This window comes from Miniopterus schreibersii (assembly GCF_964146895.1).
Source record: "Miniopterus schreibersii genome assembly, chromosome: 11".
Taxonomy (NCBI): Eukaryota; Metazoa; Chordata; class Mammalia; order Chiroptera; family Miniopteridae; genus Miniopterus; species Miniopterus schreibersii.
Window position 1 is genome coordinate 3,200,100 of NC_138111.1, and position 20,366 is coordinate 3,220,465.

Consider the following 20,366-nt stretch of genomic DNA (forward strand, 5'->3'; position numbering starts at 1 on the left):
GCTTTAACCTTTGATTCTGGGTATGAAAGATTACATACATTTGACAACTGAACTGAAACAGAATGTGATGGTGTCAACACTAGACATTTTTTTTGCAAAGGCCTGGAGCACGTAATGATTTACTCAACAAATACCGACCGAGCTGTCCAGGTAGCAGGCGCTGGGTCAGGTCAGGAAACCACTTGAGGAAAAGCTACTCGTTCCAAAATGCTTTCCTCTTCCATGCTCTACTTGTCCTTCCCTCCTCACTGCTGCTCATCACATGTCACCTTCCCCTCTTTGTCAAGTACAGACATGCACAGACACATAGAGGCCCAATCTCCGCCCTGCCTCCGGCAGAGCCAGTGGCACCAGTGGCTTGCAACTGACACTGAAAGAAACCAGATCCTACAGGTTCAAAGTGGCAAGATGGCTGAGGCAGCCGCCCGAGGAGCTGAGACCTGCTAAACTGCACGACCAAGACAGCACCAGTTAGGTTCTTCAGTTCCTGATTGTAACAAAAGTACATAGGACATTCTCCATGACAGTATGTCCCAAAGAGGATTCCATGAAAAGACAAGACGCCTGTGGGCAAGGGTGTCGGGGAAACTGGACATACATTGTTCTCCTCTTAAAAGTTCACACCACATACAGGCATATTAAAGGCTCTGAAAAGGACTGCAATAAAGGAACCTGCTCGCTCTGTTTAACCACTGAGTGTTTCCCAAACTTACTATGCATATCAATCTCCTTAATGATTAGTGTTGCAAGAATCCACACTGGGAAACACTGTTATATTAGTATCAGGAAGAAATGACTTGCCTATTCTACCAGTCACCAGCCTGGATCGTATTTTTCCATACTACACCTCACCTCACTCAGTCCCCACTGCACAGCCTGCAGGTAGAAAGAGACAGCAATGTACCCTCTCCCCTCACCCCCGAGCCAGGCAACCACTGCACCTGGGTTTGCTGGGCAGCAGACCACAGCGGCTCCAAGAAGAGAGAATGGCTCCCTGACACTGTGGATAAAAACCTATCAACTCGAAGATGTTTAACTGCTCCCAGTTCAAGAACTTGCAAAGATTCACTCTTAAATTCATTTTTATGGTTACATTATAAGTCTCTGAAAATCCTAGTCTTGTAACAGCATCACCGACAGCCCTCAATCACTCTGGTAGATCATATATAAAAACAAAAAGAGCTAAAAAAATCATCCTGTGCTAGTGAGCAGATGTCTAGCCCATTTGCAATTAATACGACCCACTTCCATACAATCAGACTGCTTAAAATTCCTGGAACAAGATGTAAAAGTTAAGATGCAAATGTTCTGATTTTAATGAGAATGAATGGAAATGATAGATCCTCTCTCCCTTTGAGGGTAGGTACAATCTACTTATAAGTCCCAACTGCACCCTAAATTTATCAACAAAACAATCATTCGATAAAGCCTGTGGGAAAGAAGAAAACAGAGCTGGGGGAGTCAGATGTATATTCAGAAAGTACTTCCCACCAAAATCAAATGTTACCCAAACCATTCCTCTTTTAGGAAGCTTTTAAAGAAACCCTGACTCACTTCAGCACATGTCCCCCAGTTACCCACATGTCCTAGGAGCTGCCTGTATCTGTCTGATCCAGTCATGGACAGCGCAAAGGGTGACAGACAAGGTGCGACTCGGGCTTCCTGGATCTCAGTCAAACCCCAGCTCCACCGCTCACTGTGGCCTTCTGAACCTCAGTGTTCTCTTCTGTAAAATGGTGCTAACATCTTGCATGGAAGGGTGGTGTGAAAATCAGTAAGCAGAAATTAGAGCTCCAACCACATGGTGGGCATATTAACTGGTGGCAATGGTTAGGATTCTATCCATGACGACAGGGCAGACTTTTCTAGAATCAAGTAAGTCTCACCCTTCACTCTATTCCTCCCTGCTTGGGAGGCCTGGGTGGCTTGCTGAAATCTTGCCCCTTCCGTGAGGGCGCAGCTGTGAGGTTTCTCCTGGAGTATGGCTATTTACTGGGTGAACTCCACCCACCCCATCTGAATCAGACACCCCAGTGCCCCTCACTCCACCAGCTCTGGTGGGGAGAAGATACAGATCACGCAGAGCCTGAGAGAGCATGGTAAGGACATCGCTAAGTGGGATGGAAGCTAGAAGAGTCTTCTGGGCAAAGGAGCGACATTTGAAAAACAGTACTCTAGCAACAGTGCGTAGAGGGGCGATGGTAGAAGCAGAGGGGACAGTTGGGAGGATGTTGTAAAAACTCAGGTGAGAGGCAGCTTGCCCTGGGGTGTGGGGTAGAGCTAGCGAGAAGCATGTGGATTCTGGACGTGCTTCTAGAGAAAAAGCCAGAGCCTGGCTGCGGAGCCTGTATTCTTACCAGTTTGCTTATGAGGGGGTTATGATGCCGAGGGGTGTGATGACCACCACCACTCCTATGACCACATACAGCCCAATTAATTTTAATTAAAACTCAATATAATATAACTTCTATAATAACGCCATAGGCCATGTTAGTGTGAACTCACACATATTTTAATTCAACTGCCAAAAGAAACGGATCGTGTATGTCACTCTTATCATACAAGCAACTGTTCTACATCAACGCAGAGACACAAGGCAAAGATTAACTGGAGGAGAAATCAACAGTGGAGACCGGGATTAGGGAATAAAGTGAAATACAGAGATAAACTGCTTTTAAAATCTGCCGAAGATTTAATACAGCTCCGGAGGGCTTCAATTATTTACATGCTTGGTCTACGCAGTGTAAATCCGGGCTAATGAGATTCAACTGCTGTGTGTAAATCTGCAGCAAGACAAGCCGAGTCCATGGGAAACAGCAGCCTGGCTCCCGTGTTAATAACTCTTCAAAACAAAGATTATGACTCGGAAAGAGGAGCATCATTTTGCTCCCATTACTGACTGCAGTGGGTGCTGGGAGAAATGGCTCCGTTTGGCCAAATACGAACGGAGACAAGTTACAAGAGATTCCAAGGATGTATTGATCAATAGCGTTGTCTTCTAATAACAAGATCAACGCCAATGATTTACACCGTCTCTTTGTCCTGCAGAGATTGTGAAGTTCCAAGAGCAGACTTCTCTGTAAAGTGCCAGGTCTGCACTGAGGGCGAGGGGGCTACGTCAGGAGGAGGGGCGCAATGATGTTATGGGTAACTGGCCAGACCACAGACTCCCCTCCAGGAGCTCCACCGAGGCACCGGGCTATGTGATATTGGAGGACAGTCAAATGGCATTTTAAAGCAAAGTGACCTGTTTAATATCAACCCATGACCCTCTACACCCTGTAATTCCAGCACCGACAGTGCTTTGGGAGCCCACGGGAAGAAACTATCGCGGCCTGAAGAAGTAAGGGTGGGCTTCTTGACAGGTGACGCGAGACTCCAAACTCAGAGAACACACAGCAGTTTTCCCTGAAGAGCCAGGAGGTGGACAGGACATCACAGGCAGAGAGCTGGAGTGGAGGCTGGGAGTCCAGAAACAAGGAGACCAGGGGGCCCGCTGGAAGCCTGCAGCCAGAGCTCGGGCAGTGGGAGCGGAGGCAGGAGAGGCGGGCAGAGGCCGCTGGAGGACACGCGGCAGGACCGCCAGTGTGTACATGACACTTGGTGTGTCCGTGGCCAGCTCACTAGAGGGATTACTATGCGGATATTTTCTACATAGTACTTGATCGATAAATATTTGCTACAGAATGAAGACGAGTGCTGGAACAGAAAGCTGTCAACTTGGGTGCGGGGGTCAGACAAGGAATCTGGGAACCAGGTACCCTGAAAACAGAGCCAACACTTACTGTGAAATACAATGGAACTAGGTGATCTAAAAATCCCATCCAGTAGCTGTGGGACCGGGCGCTTACTCAATCCACTTTTCTGAATTTTGAACATAGCCTCACCTGCCTCAAAAAGGCAAGCGGCACCTGTTTGTACCAGACATTAAGTTCATGTAATGTATGCAAAATAGTTTAAAATAAAAGCCAGTAAGACACCTTTGGAGCATGAACAGCTTCTCCAACATTTAACTTCACCGTTGTAAACGCCTGTCCAGTGATATGTACCTGGTAGGGTTGGTGAAATGTGCTTCCCAACTTCTGGGGACAAATGCAACTGAAAAGTGCTGAGGAAACTAGAGAATGAACTATGGGCTTTAAAAAGTATCATTAGAAATGATAGGGTCTGAGCATTACTGAAATATCTGCACGGGGGGTGGGGGGGTGGTTCTGGGTGCCCAGCTGGGCTACCACTCACTTAGACTATGTATTTCTGGGGAATCTTAGGGAAACTGTCATGATCATTAGGTCCCAAGTACATTCCCTGACAGCCCCGAGTGTGCCACTGCCTCTGGGGCCACTGTGCTGAACCAAGAGCTACAGAAACCAAAGAAGCATCGAGCCCCCAGTAATGAGATCCAATCTCAAGATGAACAAACAAACAGTATGAACCACCCTTTCTTGGTGTTTAAAAAATGTTTACTCGCTCATTTAAATTACTCCTTGAAATTAGCTCTAAGAAAAAAATGCTTCTGTCAGAAATTAAAACTATGTAACTAAAAAAAATGTTTTTAATGTCTTAGTTGTCAGAAAACTAAACAACAGATTTAACGATTGAGCGTGTTCTGAGCTGCTCCATGCCGGGGCCTGAGTCCGTCACCTCTGTCCGCTCCCTTACGAGGCCCTATCTTCCAGGGCCGCATCTCTAGCATTGGGCTTTAACCTGAAATCACCAGAAACTCACCTGGAAATGAACTACAAATGCTATTATGATGAATATAAAACAGGAGTGCACAGTACAGATGCTCCATCGGCAGGTAACTGGAAAGCCCAAAGGGAAAGGCCTGGAGCCCTGGTTAAGGTCTGAGGCCAGCGATCCTAACCTCTTTGGGAACTGACCACCTTTCTCCTGGAAGAAGGCACACAGCAGGTCTACACACAGAAACTGCAGGGCTCGGAGGTTTCCTGGCCCAGCCATGGCCTCCCAGGAGCGCATGGAGGCAAGGTTGAGATCCCTGAAACTGCAACGACAGCTAACGCCAGACGCTTAAGTAGGAACGGGACAGGAACTCCACAGAACGGCATCTGTGTGTATTAATGGGATGCCACATCCACACAGAACTGAGAATCACACACCTCCTAAAGGGGAGGCCAAGCACGGCTTTGACACCCATGCCTACACAAAGCGCTGCAGATCGTTTGCTAAGAAACCTCAGAATAAGGGGGCCTAGATGATGACTGAGACCACACTAGTCTTGCAGAGACGGGACATAGAGCAAACCCGTGGGCACTGAGGAGCAAGGCCAGGGTATCTAAGGGCAGAGGCCTGAAGGCAGGAGTGGGCCCAGTGAGGGAGGGGGAGCGCCAGGGCCGGGGTCAGAGCGGATGGGGAGCCATACAAGGACTGGGGCTGCTTTTTATTTTTTTAAATATGTCTTTATTGATTTCAGAGAGAGGAAGGGAGAGGAAGAGAGAGAGAAACATAAGTCATTGATCAGCTGCCTCTTGCACGTCCCCCACTGGGGCTCGAGCCCACAACCCGGCATGTGCCCTTACGGGGAATTAAACCACTATCTCCTGGGTCATAGGTTGATGCTCAACCGCTGAGCCTCGCCTGGCCGGGCAGGACTTAGGCTTTTAGGGAGGGAAACGGGGAGCCACTGCCAGCTCCAAGCAGAGAAGACACATGACCTGACATTCCCTTTAAAAGCCCCTGGCACAGAAGGGAGGCAGGGCAGCAGGGAGGGCAGTTACACTAACTCAGGTGACAGAGAGCAGAGGCTTGGGCCAGGGTGGTGGCAGTGGGGGAAGGCAGAGCAACAGTCACATTCTGGAACAAACACACAGAATATTATCTAATGTATAAATCTAAATATGCATGCTTAAAAAATGTAACTTCTTACTTTGACATAATTTTGGACAATTTTGGACTTACAGAAAAGTTGTAAAAATAGTACCAAGAATTCCTGACTACTCTCCACCTAGATGTCCTAAATGTCAGCATCATACCACATGAGCCTGGCGGATGTGAACACATCCGCTGCCCCTGTGTGCGTGTACACGCACATGCGCACGAATGCACACAAGCATGCACACCAACACACGTGCTGTCGGTTACCAAACTTTTACCCATTAATCTCAGCATCCACGGATGATTCCTGATTCTTTTGCGAAACAATTATTACTATGGTGGCTGCTGAATTTTCCAATTCTTTGTACATTTATTAGCTCACATTCTACTATAAGGAACTGCTTTCCTGTAGCTATTGTCATGTTATACTGATCCCTCCGTCTCTTTCTTTATTCACTGATTTTTGGATTATTGCTTCTCTGGGTTATAACCCATTACTGCCATAACTTATGCTGGTGCCCAATGGCCCAGGTCTGGCCTCTGAGTCCCTGTAACACAGCCCACCCTTCTTTGGGCACCTCCTTACTTTCCGGCACAGCAAGATGTCCCAGGATCACCTTGTACTTTCTCCACCCCAGTTCTGGAGTCAGTCAATTCTCCAAGAAGCCTAGGTTCCTGGGAGTGAGAATGATACTTAAAACTAAGACATGGACAATAGATGTGCTCGTGGTTCCCGGAATCTTGCTGCTTCCAGACCTTCTCAGCAGACAGAGCTGGGACATCAATGTGTGTGTGCGTGCGCTTGTGCACATACGCACTTGTATCTATTTCTCTATCTATCTACATATATATATGTGTACATTGGAAAACAACCAGTTCATACTGATGCTCCAATCCGACACCGAGGATTTACCCCAGCTCTTTCTGTGTTTGTAATGTCCCTCTCCAAAAGGGGACACCCGGCTCCTGTCACACACAATTATTTCCTTACTAGCTCCATCCTGGGACATATAGCTTCAGAACCGCTAACCCCCGCTCCTGTGAAAGACTGGCCTACCTCCCGAAGTTTAATGTTGGTTCAGTCACAACAGTGCTCAGCCTGAGGATTTAGTCAGGACTCCGTGTCAAAGGCTCCCCCTGCAGAGTGCGGCCACTGTCTTCATGTGAAATAGGTTTATCTATCTGAGCTGCATTCCACATGCTTTCAATCCACTCTTGTCGATTAGATTTATTTTTGAGTATGTGAAACGTTGCCTTGGTTCTAAAAGTCAGGGCTACACAAAAAGGACTCCTCAGGGGCATGTTCCCCCCGAGGCCACCCCCTCCCCGCCTCCGTCCCCGTTTCAGGCTTCTTTTCCCTGCGCTCTTCCCTCCCGAGGAGCAGAGCCGGGTCCTTGGAGTCACTTTCTTCAAGGACGAAGGTCTCCCTCGTTCTCTGTTTGTGTTTTTGTTTTTCAATCCTCACCTGAGGGTATTTTTTCCCTTGCTTTTCAGAGAGAGTGGAAGGGAGAGAGAGAGAAAGAAAAAACCCCTACATTGATGTGAGAGACACATGGATTAGTTGCCCGCTACTCGTGCGCAGACCGGGGCGGGGATGGAGCCTGCAACCGAGGTACGTGCCCTTGGCTGGAATCGAACCCGGGACCCTTCAGTCCGCGGGCCGGTGCTCTAACCACTGAGCAAACCAGCCACGGCCCTCATTATTTTAAAGGTGAAAAAAGCAATGGCGAGGCTGCACCGTAATCCACGCAGTCACTGTCTGCACTTAGAATTACAGACAAGCTGCAGTTAACAGTGCAGCGCACGTGCTCTCGTGTCGCGGGTGTGTCTTCAGGGTGACCTGGAAGCAGTCCCACCGGGTCAGCAGTAGACGCGCACGGAGTTTTATGGGACACCGCGGGCCCTCCCATGGCCGGAGACCTGCATTCCCACCAGGACGCAGGGCGGTGCTGGCTCCCACAGGCTCGCTGACAATGCTGCTCCGTCTTCCTTTGTGCCAGCCTGGCGGGTGAGGAATGGTACCTCAGAGCAGTTTCAATGTGCATTTCTCCAGTTATGGCTACGGGTGAACACCTTTTCCTGTGTTTAAAGACTGTTTTTCCACCTTTTGGTGGGGGTGGTCTGTCTCTCTTCATTCTCTATCCCACTTTTGGTCGTTTCCCCTTCATCTTTAAGATTTTTAACATGACCTCAGGGAGAACAGCCCTGTATCTCTGAGACATGTGGCAAGTATTTCCCCCCAGCTCGTCAGCTGTCCTCTGACTTTGCTCTGATGCTCTCTGGACATCCAACCTTTTTCCTTCTATCACTGAGGCCCCACTGATCAGATGCCACCGTTTTCATAGGCTGACCTCTCACAGGAACTTCAGTCTGTTTCAGTCAGTTATCCTACTAGCCTGTGTGGGGACTCGCCAGCCACCCCAGTGTCGGTTACAGGTGCTTTAGAGTGTGTTTTAGTGCCCGACGGTCACGTCCTGTGTCATGTTCCTTCGGGGTGCTTTCCTATCCTTTGTTGCATGTTTCTTTTCCATATGAACTTTAATATCATCAACTTGAAAACAATCTTTCCACGAGTACATTAAATTCACTCACATTTGCCGGTATGACTGATAAATGTGGTCGCAACCTGGTCCCCAAGCCCCAGTTTTCATGCGCTGTCAGATTGTCAGTGCTGCTTTCTCCAAGCGACACTGCCCCTGCCGGCTCACTGTTTACCGGTTACTGGCTGAGTTCGGAGGGGTTAGGTTTGTTCCGATGCTTACCGTCTACACACTCTAATGCCCCCAGATAACACGTCAGCATCTCGCGTGTTCATTTTCAGTGGTAGCTTCAAGTCTCATCTATCACACATACAAGAACCAGTGAGCACCTTCGCTACCCTCCTCCCACGTCCGTCTGGATCATCCCCGCTGTGCCAGGACACGCGACACTGGTGTGCCAGCACCGCCCTCATCTCTGCCTTTGTTTTAGTCTCAGAGACAGTGACATACAGCAGGCGCTCACCACAGTCCTCAGGCTGAAGCCCCCGGGGACAGCACATTCTCCTGCAGGTTCCTCGGGCCCGGCAGACGGCTGCAGACTTCATCTGTCGGAGGCGGTTTTTCTCTGGCCATGCTGCTTGGAAGGCTTATGTATCCTTGACTCCCACCTTCTTTGACAATGCGGCTCCATCACTGCCTTGCTCTACGTATTGATCTCGAGAAGTCTGATGCCCGTGTCATTCTCTCGCCTTGTAAAGTATTTGATTTTTTTGCCTGGACGCTGTGGGGACTTTTCTGTATCTCTGAAGTCTAATACTATCGCTCGACTACATCTTAGGCCTGACCGTCGCCGGTCAATCTTCCCAAGCCCCCGGCGAGCCCTTTCAGTGTGTGGATGCAGACCTTTAACTTCTAGATATGACAATTTCACATATTAGTTCTGCTCCACTGTTTTGTTTTCCTTCTTGGGCTCCAATTATAATCATGTTTTTTCTTCCCTGTCTCTGTTTCACTTCAACCGCCTTCTCTCTGGCCCTTCCTTCTTTCTTTGTCTGATTTCCATTCTCGTGGTTGTTTCCCAGCATCTCTTCAATGCTCCTGTTGCGTTTCATTTGAATCTATTTTCTCCCTTGAGCATGTTGAAATTCAGTCAACTTCTGAGACGATTTTACCATTTCCTTCCATTTTTTACTGAGTATAATAAACCCTTTTCATTTCTTCATACTGTTTTCAATTCCTGAATTTCTGACTCGACAATATTTTTCATCTCTCCTACAGCCGGATCATGATTTGAGAACCGCTGCCTTAAACGAGTCTCATTTTTAAAAACAAATGTACAATTTTTATGTGTCAAAAATGAAGTAGGAAAGAAAAGCTGATTAATTTTCTAATGAGTCTTACAAAATAGCATTAAAAAAAATTTAACAAAGAATTCCAATAATATTTGGTGCTGTGACAAAAGTGTTAAAATCTGGTACAGATTCCTCAAGAGGCTGCCGCACACCCCAAAACTTGGCACTGGTGGGGGGGTCTTTGGAAACTCCCAAAGGACACCTGAGCTATCATCCAGCCTCGGCACACTTGGGACAAATCTGTTTCCCACTCAGCGCTGCCTCTCAGGGAACATTTTGGCATTTTCACGGAAGGCGCGCATTTGCATGCGCTAAACCAGGGTTTCTCAACCTTGGCACCAAAATGTGTCTGCGTGGTTTAAAAAAGACACGTCACTCAAAAACAGGCATGAATGTGTTACAGAAACGGAAGGTTAGTTAAATGTATGCCTAGAAAGATTGACAAATGAGTTTTATCTCTTGTAAATCATGTAACATGAAGATTAAGTTACATAATACCAAGGTATCTTTCTAACATCACCGTTGAAGCTTCATCTTTTTCTTTTCTTACATTGTTAGACCTGGTGAATCAGTCACAATTAGACACTGATGTTTTAAATGCCAAAAGGAGCCAGCTGCCTGCTCTAGTCTCTGACTCAGTTAAGCTCTTACAGTATTTTGACTGCTTGGAGAACATTAATAACGGGATGTTAGGCGGTAGATTAACTGAAACTAAATATCAACATAGCTAGATTTATTTCTGGATGACTGAGCTCATCTCTTCAAAGAGCGGAAATAGGATTTACCGCATCATGAGTTACTAACTTACACAACCCCAAAACAGCCCCGCCCGCGGACAGGAGGCCGGAGGCTGAAGTCCAGGTTCGCATGAGCCGTCTGCGCTCCCGGCGCTGCAGTTACGGCCGCGGGCGACTACCCAACACTCAAAGGCGCCAGAGCAAGTTGAGGCCACACGTGTCCTGAGAGTTCTGGAATAAAACTAGTATGCGAGCCTCCCCTGTCCCACGTGGCAGCCCTGGGACACAGAGAAAAGAAGGTGCTGGGCGCTGCCCCGCGTGTATCCCACGCACTCACAAATACTCACCGAGCCTGTCTGCCCTCCCTCCTCTCGCCCCGAGAGGCAACAGCTAACTGGCTAGATGCTCCTGATCTGAAGTGGCCCCTCGCGGGGCTAAAGCGGTCTACATAAAATGGGGCTCCTCCCTTGAACCGAGCCCAAACTCTCATCAGTCTGCGGAAGCAAACTCCGTGAGGAAGCAGACGAGGCTCACGGGTCATGTGAAATCAGCCGGCTTTCTCGGGCAGAAAGAGCTCGGCCGCCTTAGACCTGCTTACCTACAATCCAGTTCTCTGCTCATTCCCTTCAACGCCAAATTCCTGCCTTCCTCATGCCACGGAAGCTCAAGGACCAGAAGTCATTGCACAAACCTATCTCCCGGGGACGCTTTCCGTGTTGTCTTCATTAACTCGGGGTCCTTATCAAGTGCAATGAAAGCAGGATTTGTTTTAGCTGCTGGATCTAGAGGATCGTAAAGTTTAGACCATTTCTACGCTAAACTGAGGCAGGAAATATTTCACGTTCTGTAGACAGATACAAATTGTTCTCGTTTTCTATTAAAAAAACACCACATTCTCTCATTCACTGTACTTTTTAACTGAAAGACTTTTAAAGAAAAGTAGCATGTTACCCCGATAAACTTCACTCATTTCCCCCACAAATGAAACATCACATTCAACACACCCACTGCTCCTTTCTGAAGAGAAACGTGCACACAGCCTGCTGCCCCTGGGAAGGGTGTGAGAGCAGTGGCTCACCCTGGGTGGCTGGCTCTTTATGTTTTTATAAAGTAAAATGCTGAAGCCTGGGCCGTTCACACGAGGCACCAAGCAGCAGTAACTGGCGAGACGGGAAAAGCCCTCATGCCTGAAGCTCACCTCCCCGATACCCGTCAAAACCCACCCCTCTTATTCAGTTAATTGTTCTCCTGTAAGACCTGGTGGCTCTACAAGACAGAGCACAGGGAAGAGTCCTCCCAGTGCTCCCTATCACAGCCTCGGCAAAGCTCCATCGTAGTCTCTGTGCCTTTCTAATTACTGATGTGACGTAGCCTTTCTGCGCCACTGTATTTCCCCAACACCCCGTCTCTGGTGAACTCATGCAAACGCGAACACCAGCGGGAGGCTACGAGGCCAGCTTGCTCACAGCAGACCAGCAGAAACAACGAAACTGGAGTCGCCAGTGAGATGATCTTGGAACGCTTTCCTTAAGTACGCAATGGGTTTTAGAAATGATTTTCCACAGGCCCTGGTTCTGTCTGAAGAGGGCGCTTTCTTTAGCAGGACCCAGCAGCTGATCATTACTCCTGTCTTCGGGACAACATAAAACAGCCGCAGCAAAGCGCCACGGACTGGCTTGCAGGTGAGATGGTCTTACAGCGTCTTCCCTCTCCGGCGTGGACGGGCTCTGCAATTCCACCCAGAATGGGGGTTCAGAGTGCAGAGCTCTAACCTAGTGAAGGCCGGTCAAGAGCACTATGCTGTTCTGCTGAGCTGGGGCTTAACTTCCACTCTGCAGATCCTACAGCCAGCACCAGAATTTAACCTTGAGGCCAATCTTCTCCCACATGTCCCAACAGATGCTCAGGTGGAACTTACCAGAAGCATTGCTGACGTTCCATTGGGCCTGGAGAGGTGGATGGACATTTCGGGAAACATCCTGTCGATGCGGCTGATCACGTCGTCTACGTACCTAAGAGGGAAAAAAACACATGTATGAACTGAACCTAGTCAAAGAAACACACATCCAGTCTGCCAGGCTCACTTTTCAATCTAATTTTTTATTAATGGAACATGTTTTCAAGAAGGCAAATGGGTTAACAGGGCTTTTTATAAAAACACTGCCGCCCATTCCTCCTCTAGTCTTCCAGTCAACCACTTTTTAGCGACTTCTTTGGTATTTCTACGTAATGTGGTTTTAATGTGAGCTCTTGCCTTTTCACCGTAAGGCATGGCCTAGTGACTTTCTTCTACAGGAGGTCAGAATGGAGCTCTGTCACCTTCCTGGGCTTCTGGGCTCTAGTGACAGAGATCTCTCTGTCTGTCCTTCAGTATAAGACTGGCAGCTGCTTCCTGCTGTAACTCAGCCCTGGTCGCCTCACTGTCTCCTGCCTGGCTTCTCATCTCAGTCACCAGAATAACCAATTCCCTGGATTAAATTCCTTCTGAGTACCAGAAGTCATTCCTGTTTTCCTGGCTGGACTCTAAGTAATTCAAGTTATGTCACAATTTTTTGCTTAAATGGGTATTTGATGGTCACGTTCTATAACCTATGCATGTATTTTTTAATAACTGAGCTACATGGTGGCTCGAGTACATTTACTTACTTGTACAGTTTCCTTTCTGCCTGCTTTCACTTGTTTAGTTTTCTATGTACCTCTTACAGCTCCCTCCCTGCACTCTCCACCTGACTCTAAAACCCCTCTCCCTAGTCATGCATGTTGGGTACTCCATCAGCTCCACTTTCCCTGGAGATGTTCCTCCGAAAGGCAGTCCTCTGTTCCTCTGGCCCAAAAGGAACCTGTATCTCTTAAGGTTTAACAATCATTGAGGTAACTGACTTTAGGCACTTAGCATGACATCGGGCACATACCAACAATTCAAAAACTATACTACTGGTCCACCGTGAACCTGTTCTGCAAAAATGCCCTCTCAGCAGGCGCACTGTCCTTCCAGGGGAGGCTCACCATGAAGACGCCAAGCACAGCTCCAACAGAGCTGGGTCTGGCTCAGATCCCGAGAAGGAAATCACACCAGCATGTGTGCTCACTCTCCAGTCCACTGGCCACAGAGGGGATGTATAATACAATAACTGAGATGCAAAACTATCCATTAAGGATTTTGCATTGGATTTCCTATCTGTTGGATATGACAAATTAAATTACATGTCCATTAGATCAGGGACATAGAAAAGCTATGTTCTCTTGGGGGGAGAGGGAGATTAGCTCTCCACTCACAACATGAAAAGACTTAGCCTGAGACCTAGGGCTCCTGAGAGGCAGCAGACAACACAATGCCATTTGTTTAAAAAGCGAACACGGCATATCAGCTATGAAGTCAGACAGCGGTCCCACTGATTAACTTGCAGGTTTCCCTCAGGGAGTGTTGTTACAGATTTAAACACTGAGCTGGAGCAGGAAGAGAAGAGCTATGAAGGCAGTGGTAACAAGGAATGAATGGCAAGAAGACGCGCAGAGGTGCGCGAGAAGACGTGGGGTGCACTGAGGCGTCTGCCGCTGGGGAGGACCCCAGGAGGGCATGGCAGTAAAAGGCAACCTCGCTCAGAAAGAACGAGAGGCAGTTCTTAAAAGTAAGGCCCCGTTCTACTGATTTTTAAAATGACTAAGAAAGACTAAGAACGCACATCCTGGGTCCCGCAGCCCCTTCCAGACTCACAGCTGCGTGACGCATGTACAACCTCGGCTCTGAGCTTAAAGGCTGAAGGTGAAAAGACAGGGAAAGCAGGACATTAGGTCACGGTCCCTCACTGCCTGATGTTCCTCAAAACGGTGGGAGACACGGGAAGCTTCCCTCCAAGCTGACACCAGTCCCTGGGGCATTTGTGTACTCTTCTAAATCTGTGTGTGTGGTTTAAACCCAGTTAATTCAGACTCAGCAGGAAGCAAAATTCTGCTGTCCTGTGCGAAGGGAGGTCGGTGCTAAGCATATGCTAACGGAGGGGTGGGCAGTGGTTTCTGAACGACCCTCAATCGATAGCCATCATAGCTCCGGACAGCAGGATGCAAATGGCCACGCGGAGCTGCAGCACAAAGGTAACCTCGCATTTACTCTCCACGTGCCGGTCACCTTGACGGTTTCAAATATTTTCTGGAAAACTTGTCTCTAGTGGGCTAGGAACTAGGGGGCTGAGCAGGCTGAGCAACGGTTCCAGAAACCAAGCTCGGTGCAGATTCCTAGGACGCCTCTGGTAAGGGCCAGAATCCTACCTGCGCAGCGCACACCTGCTCCTTGCCATTTGGGGTCCCTTTCTCTCTGAGTTCTTTCCTTGCAAAGAAAGGAAGGCAGCGGCAGGAGGAAAAGGGTTCCTAGGAAAAATGCCTGCTGTCGACACGGGGGAGTGGAGAGGTGTGGGTGGTATCTCTGTTTTCTTCCCAACCAGTGATCTCAGCAAGAGCTCAGTAAGCTCAACCCAAAGATCTTATTAAGCAGAAATAAACTTCAAGGAGTCTGTGTTTCATTCCCATGCCTAACATAACGGAGATGCAAATTTCCTTTTCACAGGTGACATTACGTGTTTGCCAAAAAGAGAAAGAGAGAAAGTCAGCTGTGCCGTTAACTGAGGAAACAGTGTCTAAATCCTAGCAGCAAAATCAAAACATTTCATTTGCAAGTAGATCCAGCTTTCAAAACATGTATCCACTGCCTGTGACCCGACAGGAACACGGAGCTGGTGACACGGGCACTTTCTGCCCACACGGGGCTGGCCCAGAGGCGGGGGTGGAACAGAGGTGAGGGTGGTGCGGAGGGGGGCTGGGCTAGAAACGGGGTTGGTATGGAGACGGCTCCACCTCGGGCACTCTCTGGCAGGACGTCCCTGGGCGCTGCCTCCTAGGCCAGCGCCCGAGCAGCAGAGCCCCGCTGCAGGTAGGAACTGCGTGCTCTCCTCCCACCCGCCACCATCTGTCCCACCCGTTCGTTCTGTGGCAGGATCAGATTACTTTAATTTTTACCTTTGGAACACAGGCAAACACACAGTGACACAGCAGTGGTGACAGTCACACTTGAGCAGATGCGACGTGGAGAGATTAATTTAGTGCCAAATTGAGCAGTGAGTCACAATTTGCACATATCTGTCAGCCTGCTAACAGGGTAATGACTGGGGGGGATGCTGTTCCAGTTGCATCACAGAGGCCTTTCCAGAGGGAGCTGCTGGGCTCTCCTCCTGAGGACCTGCCGAACAGTGACCAGTGACCAGCGACCAGTGGGCTTGATGGTTCAAGAACCGGCTAGAAACCCCCCCCACCCCCCCCCAGAATCAAGGTCCCCGTCAAGGTGTGACTCATCCCTTGAGTATTTTCAGGCAGAAGATTAACTTTTGAGCAAGTGAAGAATTCCATCTCTCTGCCCTGCTCCCAGTTACAGTCAGACTCTCAATGGTCTCCCATCCGTTTCTTCCCAGTACAGGCCAACCGATTCTTCTAGAAGTTTCTAAAGGCTTCCTTGAGACTCAGCTTCAGAATCAACTACTTTGCCATCTCTGCTGCGTCAGAAACAAGCAGGCGCCTCGCATCAACTTCTGAAGCCTTTACCTTGCCCTCTTCTGACCTTCTTCAAGTAGCTTGGCTTGCCCCTTTATTTATTTACTTTTAAATATGTCTTTACTGATTTGAGAGAAAGAGGAAGGGAAGGGGGGAGAGAGAGAGAAACACCGATCAGCTGCTTCCTGCACGCCCCCTACTGAAGATCGAGCCCACAACCCGGGCACATGCCCTGACTGGGAATGGAACCGGCCACCCCTCGGTGCAGGGACGACACTCAACCAACTGAGCCACACCGGCCAGGGCTTGGCTTCCTCCTTTAAACGTCCTTAATCAGAGAATTAAAGGGCACTGGGATCTCAGAGCCCTCGTCCAGCGTCGCCCTCATCCACCCCCTGGAACACCTCACAAGGCAGCCCCTGCCCGGCTGGGTGTTGCAGTGTCTCCACCCACTCAGCCCGCCGGACAACACGCAAATATTTCCTCCCAAACCCACAGGCTTCTGCAAGCAGGTAAGACTCTGGCTTTCCGGGTTTCTTTATCAGCCTTTTTACCTTTCTTGGGTCACAGGTCCCTTTGAGAACTACTGAAAACTAAAATATATGTCTGCACAAATTGTACAGACCAGTTTCTGTAGCTCATAGGCCCCTGAAAGTCACTCACAGACCCCAAGTTCAGAATAACTGCTTGAGACCTGTTTTAGAATTGAGGTATCTGGTTTCTTCTTTGTTCCTTTCTGAATGGTAAACCGTATTTTTCAATAAAGCTATTTTCTTTTTAGGGGGAAAAAACACAAAAACATGTTGCAGAGGTACAGCAGGTGCTGTGAATCTAAGAGTTCCGATCATCTTAATTAACATCATGCCCCCACAATGGAGTCCAAGGTTGGTGTTTGTTTTTAAACTGCTTCTCACTGCTAACCTTCCCAACAAGGTCAAGGACTTGCTCCATGACCTTGGAGGGCGTCTGACATGACATTCCTGCCCTCCACAGCCACATTCACCAGCTGTGCAGAAGCTCCTGCTTTCTGCATCCTGCACGAGGCACAGCTCAGTGGTGAGCTCAAGTGTGAGTCCTCAGAGGACCGAGGCGGCCCTGCAGCCCAGCTGCCGCCACTGCTCCAGCCGGGCCCGGCCCCCAGCGTCTGCGAGTGACCCTGAGCAGCTTGCGCCACCTCGCACCCGCCGCCTGCACACTGTACATCCTCTGCCTGCAGGATGATGCTCACAACTACGTCCCCCCGGGCAGGCGGGTCCTGCTCCCACTCTAACTCTCTGGGTTCCAAGTTCAATGACACTTTCTCAGGAAGCCTTCCCACACTCCCTTTGGCCCCCATCAGCCAGTACATTTTGTCTGACCCCTTATGGTGCTTTTTAATTCTCTTCTGTGTCTCCTGCCCCACTTGTAATTAAGCAATTTTTCTGATTACTTGTTTAATGCCTATCTTGCCAAGAGAACTGTCCCTGGGATGGCAGGACTGCCTCCTCCAGTGCTGGATGCCAGCTCCTTGCCATGGCCTGGTGCCCTCTGAGCTCTCCTTCAGATCTGCTGAGCTGAGCAGGCGGGATGTTGAAAGTCAGCCGTGTGGACCCAGGTTAGGCAGTTATGAAACAACACAAATGCAAAGTTCTCTTTAGCAGATTTTAGCAATTTGAGGTGCTGGGAGAGTCCATTACACGAGTCATCAAAAGTGAGCAACAATAGCAACCAGAGAGCCCCGCAGACAAACCTTAAAGAAAGCAGGAGAGGCTTCAAAGTCTCACAGCTCAGTGGCGGGCGGCAGAGACCCGCCCCTGTTCTGGCAGGAGCTCAGCCCTCGCAGGAGCCGGAGCCGGAGCCGTGCACCGCACTGCAGACGCGCCAGCTCTAAGATGCTGCTTCTAATGAACTAATTAATTCTGCGAAAACACTAGTACAAAGACGTGAGCTACCAAATCGGGGTTACAATACCAAAATGATAATAAAACAGTGTGGATGACATTTCTAAAGATACCAGTTCCACAAAACATGAATCCTCTACACATTAAAATATATTGCAAACTGTGTGTTATTAAAGCCTTAAAATAATTGGCTGGACAGATGGCTTAGTTCTCTAGAGTCTGAACCTTTCTCAAAAGAAAAACACTAACAAATCTGGACACCAGCCAGTGATTCCGCGTGTCAGATGCTGAGCAGCTCAAACCAGACTTAAATAACGCTTACCCACACCGTGCGTGTGGGACACACAGTTCCTCCTCCCCACCCACGCGGCACCTGAGTGCCAGGGATGTGCACATTAATAAGCCACATTTGGGGCGAGGGGATGCCCAGTGGACGTCACGGGTGTGATCAGAGAACGTACTAAGGGCTTCCTCCACCCCTGTCCAGAGTGACGGCACCGAGGGCTCTGCCAGTGGGTAGAAGCAGAGGGGGTCTGTTTAATTATTTCACAAGGATGTGCCTGAAACTTCAACTACTGATCTCAAAGTGCTGAAGGAAGAAGACTGGAAACTTAGGTCAGACTTCTCAGCCTGTACACTATCTGCATTGTGTCCACGAGCCTGGTTCTCTTAGAAAGAAGCTTGTTCCAGACTGTGCATCACCGACAAGACCAGGGGTGCTACAGACAGAAGTAAGAGCGCTCGCTCGCCGGGGCGCCACCTCTGCCTCGCTCCCTTACCTGCTGTGTTTCTCCATCCACGGAGAGAGACAGGCAGAAACTTCGAAACTTCAAAAGTTCATTATGGAAACGCGCCACCCAAACAGCCTGGCCCCTGGAGTGGAACTGCCAGGCACAGGAGTGAAGGGGACCCTTCGGCTCTCTTCCCAGCGGCACACGCGCTCTGAACTATGTAAACATGCTACCCGAACAAATCTAGGCGCACCTGGCCAATGAACAAAAGCTACCTTGCGCTTCTTAAAGTTGAAGTAAATGCACAAAGACCCACCACACACCAAAAATAAGAAACCTGCCTTCTTCTGCGGGTGTCAGGCTGCCCCGTAAGTTCATGGGCTTGTATGAACTAGAACACATGGTAAACACCATTACGAAACAATTCTTACTACACAGGGTTTAGAGAGGCAAATAATTTAATCTGTAAGCTATCCCTACTGTATCTATTAGTAAATATTTGTTGAGTGCCTATAGGCCTCTACAAACAATCACGGTGTTCAGGGGATGGTATTAAGTGCTAAGGACAGCAAAAGCCTGAAGCAGCTGGCGGCGCAAGGCAGGCTTTCTGTGGGCACTGGACGGCCGGAGCGGCGGGTCCCGCCAGGCTTCCTGCTGCAGGAGTCGGGCTGAGCAGAAAGCAGGCGCTGCGTCCCCTTTTCAAAGCACACTGCACCCTTTACCCTATCTGATCTCTCACCTGCTCTGGGACATAAGAAGGGCAAGTGAAACTCCCGTATCATAAATGACAGAAAAGAAGAGGCTGAGTTGCTCAAGGTAACAGCATGCTGGGTGGTGGAGCCGAGCCCAGGACCCATGTCTGCCTCCCGTTCTAGGCCTTTCTTGTACACCACAGCGCTCTGACTAGGCCTGCAAGGACTCCATGGAAAAGGAGATTTCATTTTTGTCACACCTGGCATTTTTCAAAATAAAAAAACATTTTTATTGATTTCAGAGAGAGGAAGGGAGAAGGAGAGAGGGAAACATCAGTGATGAGAGATACATCGATTGGCTGCCTCCTGCACGCCCCCTGCTGGGGGTCAAGCTGGCAACCCGGGCATGTGCCCTGACCGGGAATTGAACTGGGGACCTCTTGTTTTATGGGTCGACGTCCAACCACTGAGCCACACTGGCTGGACACGCCCGGACTTTTTACAAGACAACCGAGAAGTGTTTCTGTACCGTCTGGACAAAATGAAATCAATCTCTGATCTTCTCCCTTCCCCTCGTTCACAGGCGTGACTGGTGCTCCCACTACACACCATTTTCCTTCAAGGCCATGGGCTCATTTCCAGGAAAACACGACAACTAAGTTAAAATGCCTTCCGCTCTCCTGTCGGGTTTTTGATTTCATGACTCTCAATTCCTGTACAAAGTTGCTAAGTAACAGGAAGGGGCAAAATAGTAAATACTTGCTTTGTATTTTATTTTTTATTACTAACTAAAAGGCAGATGCTCTTCTAAATGTCTGTTCTTCTTGCACTAAAAATGTATTCGGATATCTGTGGGTCCCAGTTTGCCCTGAAGCATTTAAACCATGTATTAAGCTGGGAAATAATTATATTTTCATTCAACATCTACTTCCTCTGCGAGCCCTGACATGTTATGGAGAAAACAAACAAACAAGAAAAACACCCCCACTGAGCTTTCCAGCACCAGTCACAGTAGTTACTAAATCAGTCATCCCGTCGGATCTGGTGAAATGCTCCTGGAGCGCAGGTGGGCAGCGAGGGAGCAGCTGGGCTGCCCGGGCCGACAGCGACAGAGGGGGCCCTCT

At 48.9% G+C, this 20,366-nt stretch overlaps 1 protein-coding gene across 2 annotated transcripts in view; it reads right to left on the reverse strand.

Moving 5' to 3' along the window:
- Positions 1-20,366, reverse strand: part of MED27 (mediator complex subunit 27) — a 145,196-nt gene that overhangs the window by 29,404 nt on the left and 95,426 nt on the right. For both annotated transcript variants that reach the window (XR_013999790.1, XM_081150633.1), the window contains exon 4: positions 12,320-12,413. Coding sequence is in view for 1 of the 2 variants with exons in the window: in XM_081150633.1 (XP_081006759.1) it covers positions 12,320-12,413 (94 nt within the window). In the remaining variant the exon portion in view is untranslated. The remainder of the gene's footprint in view (positions 1-12,319; positions 12,414-20,366) is intronic.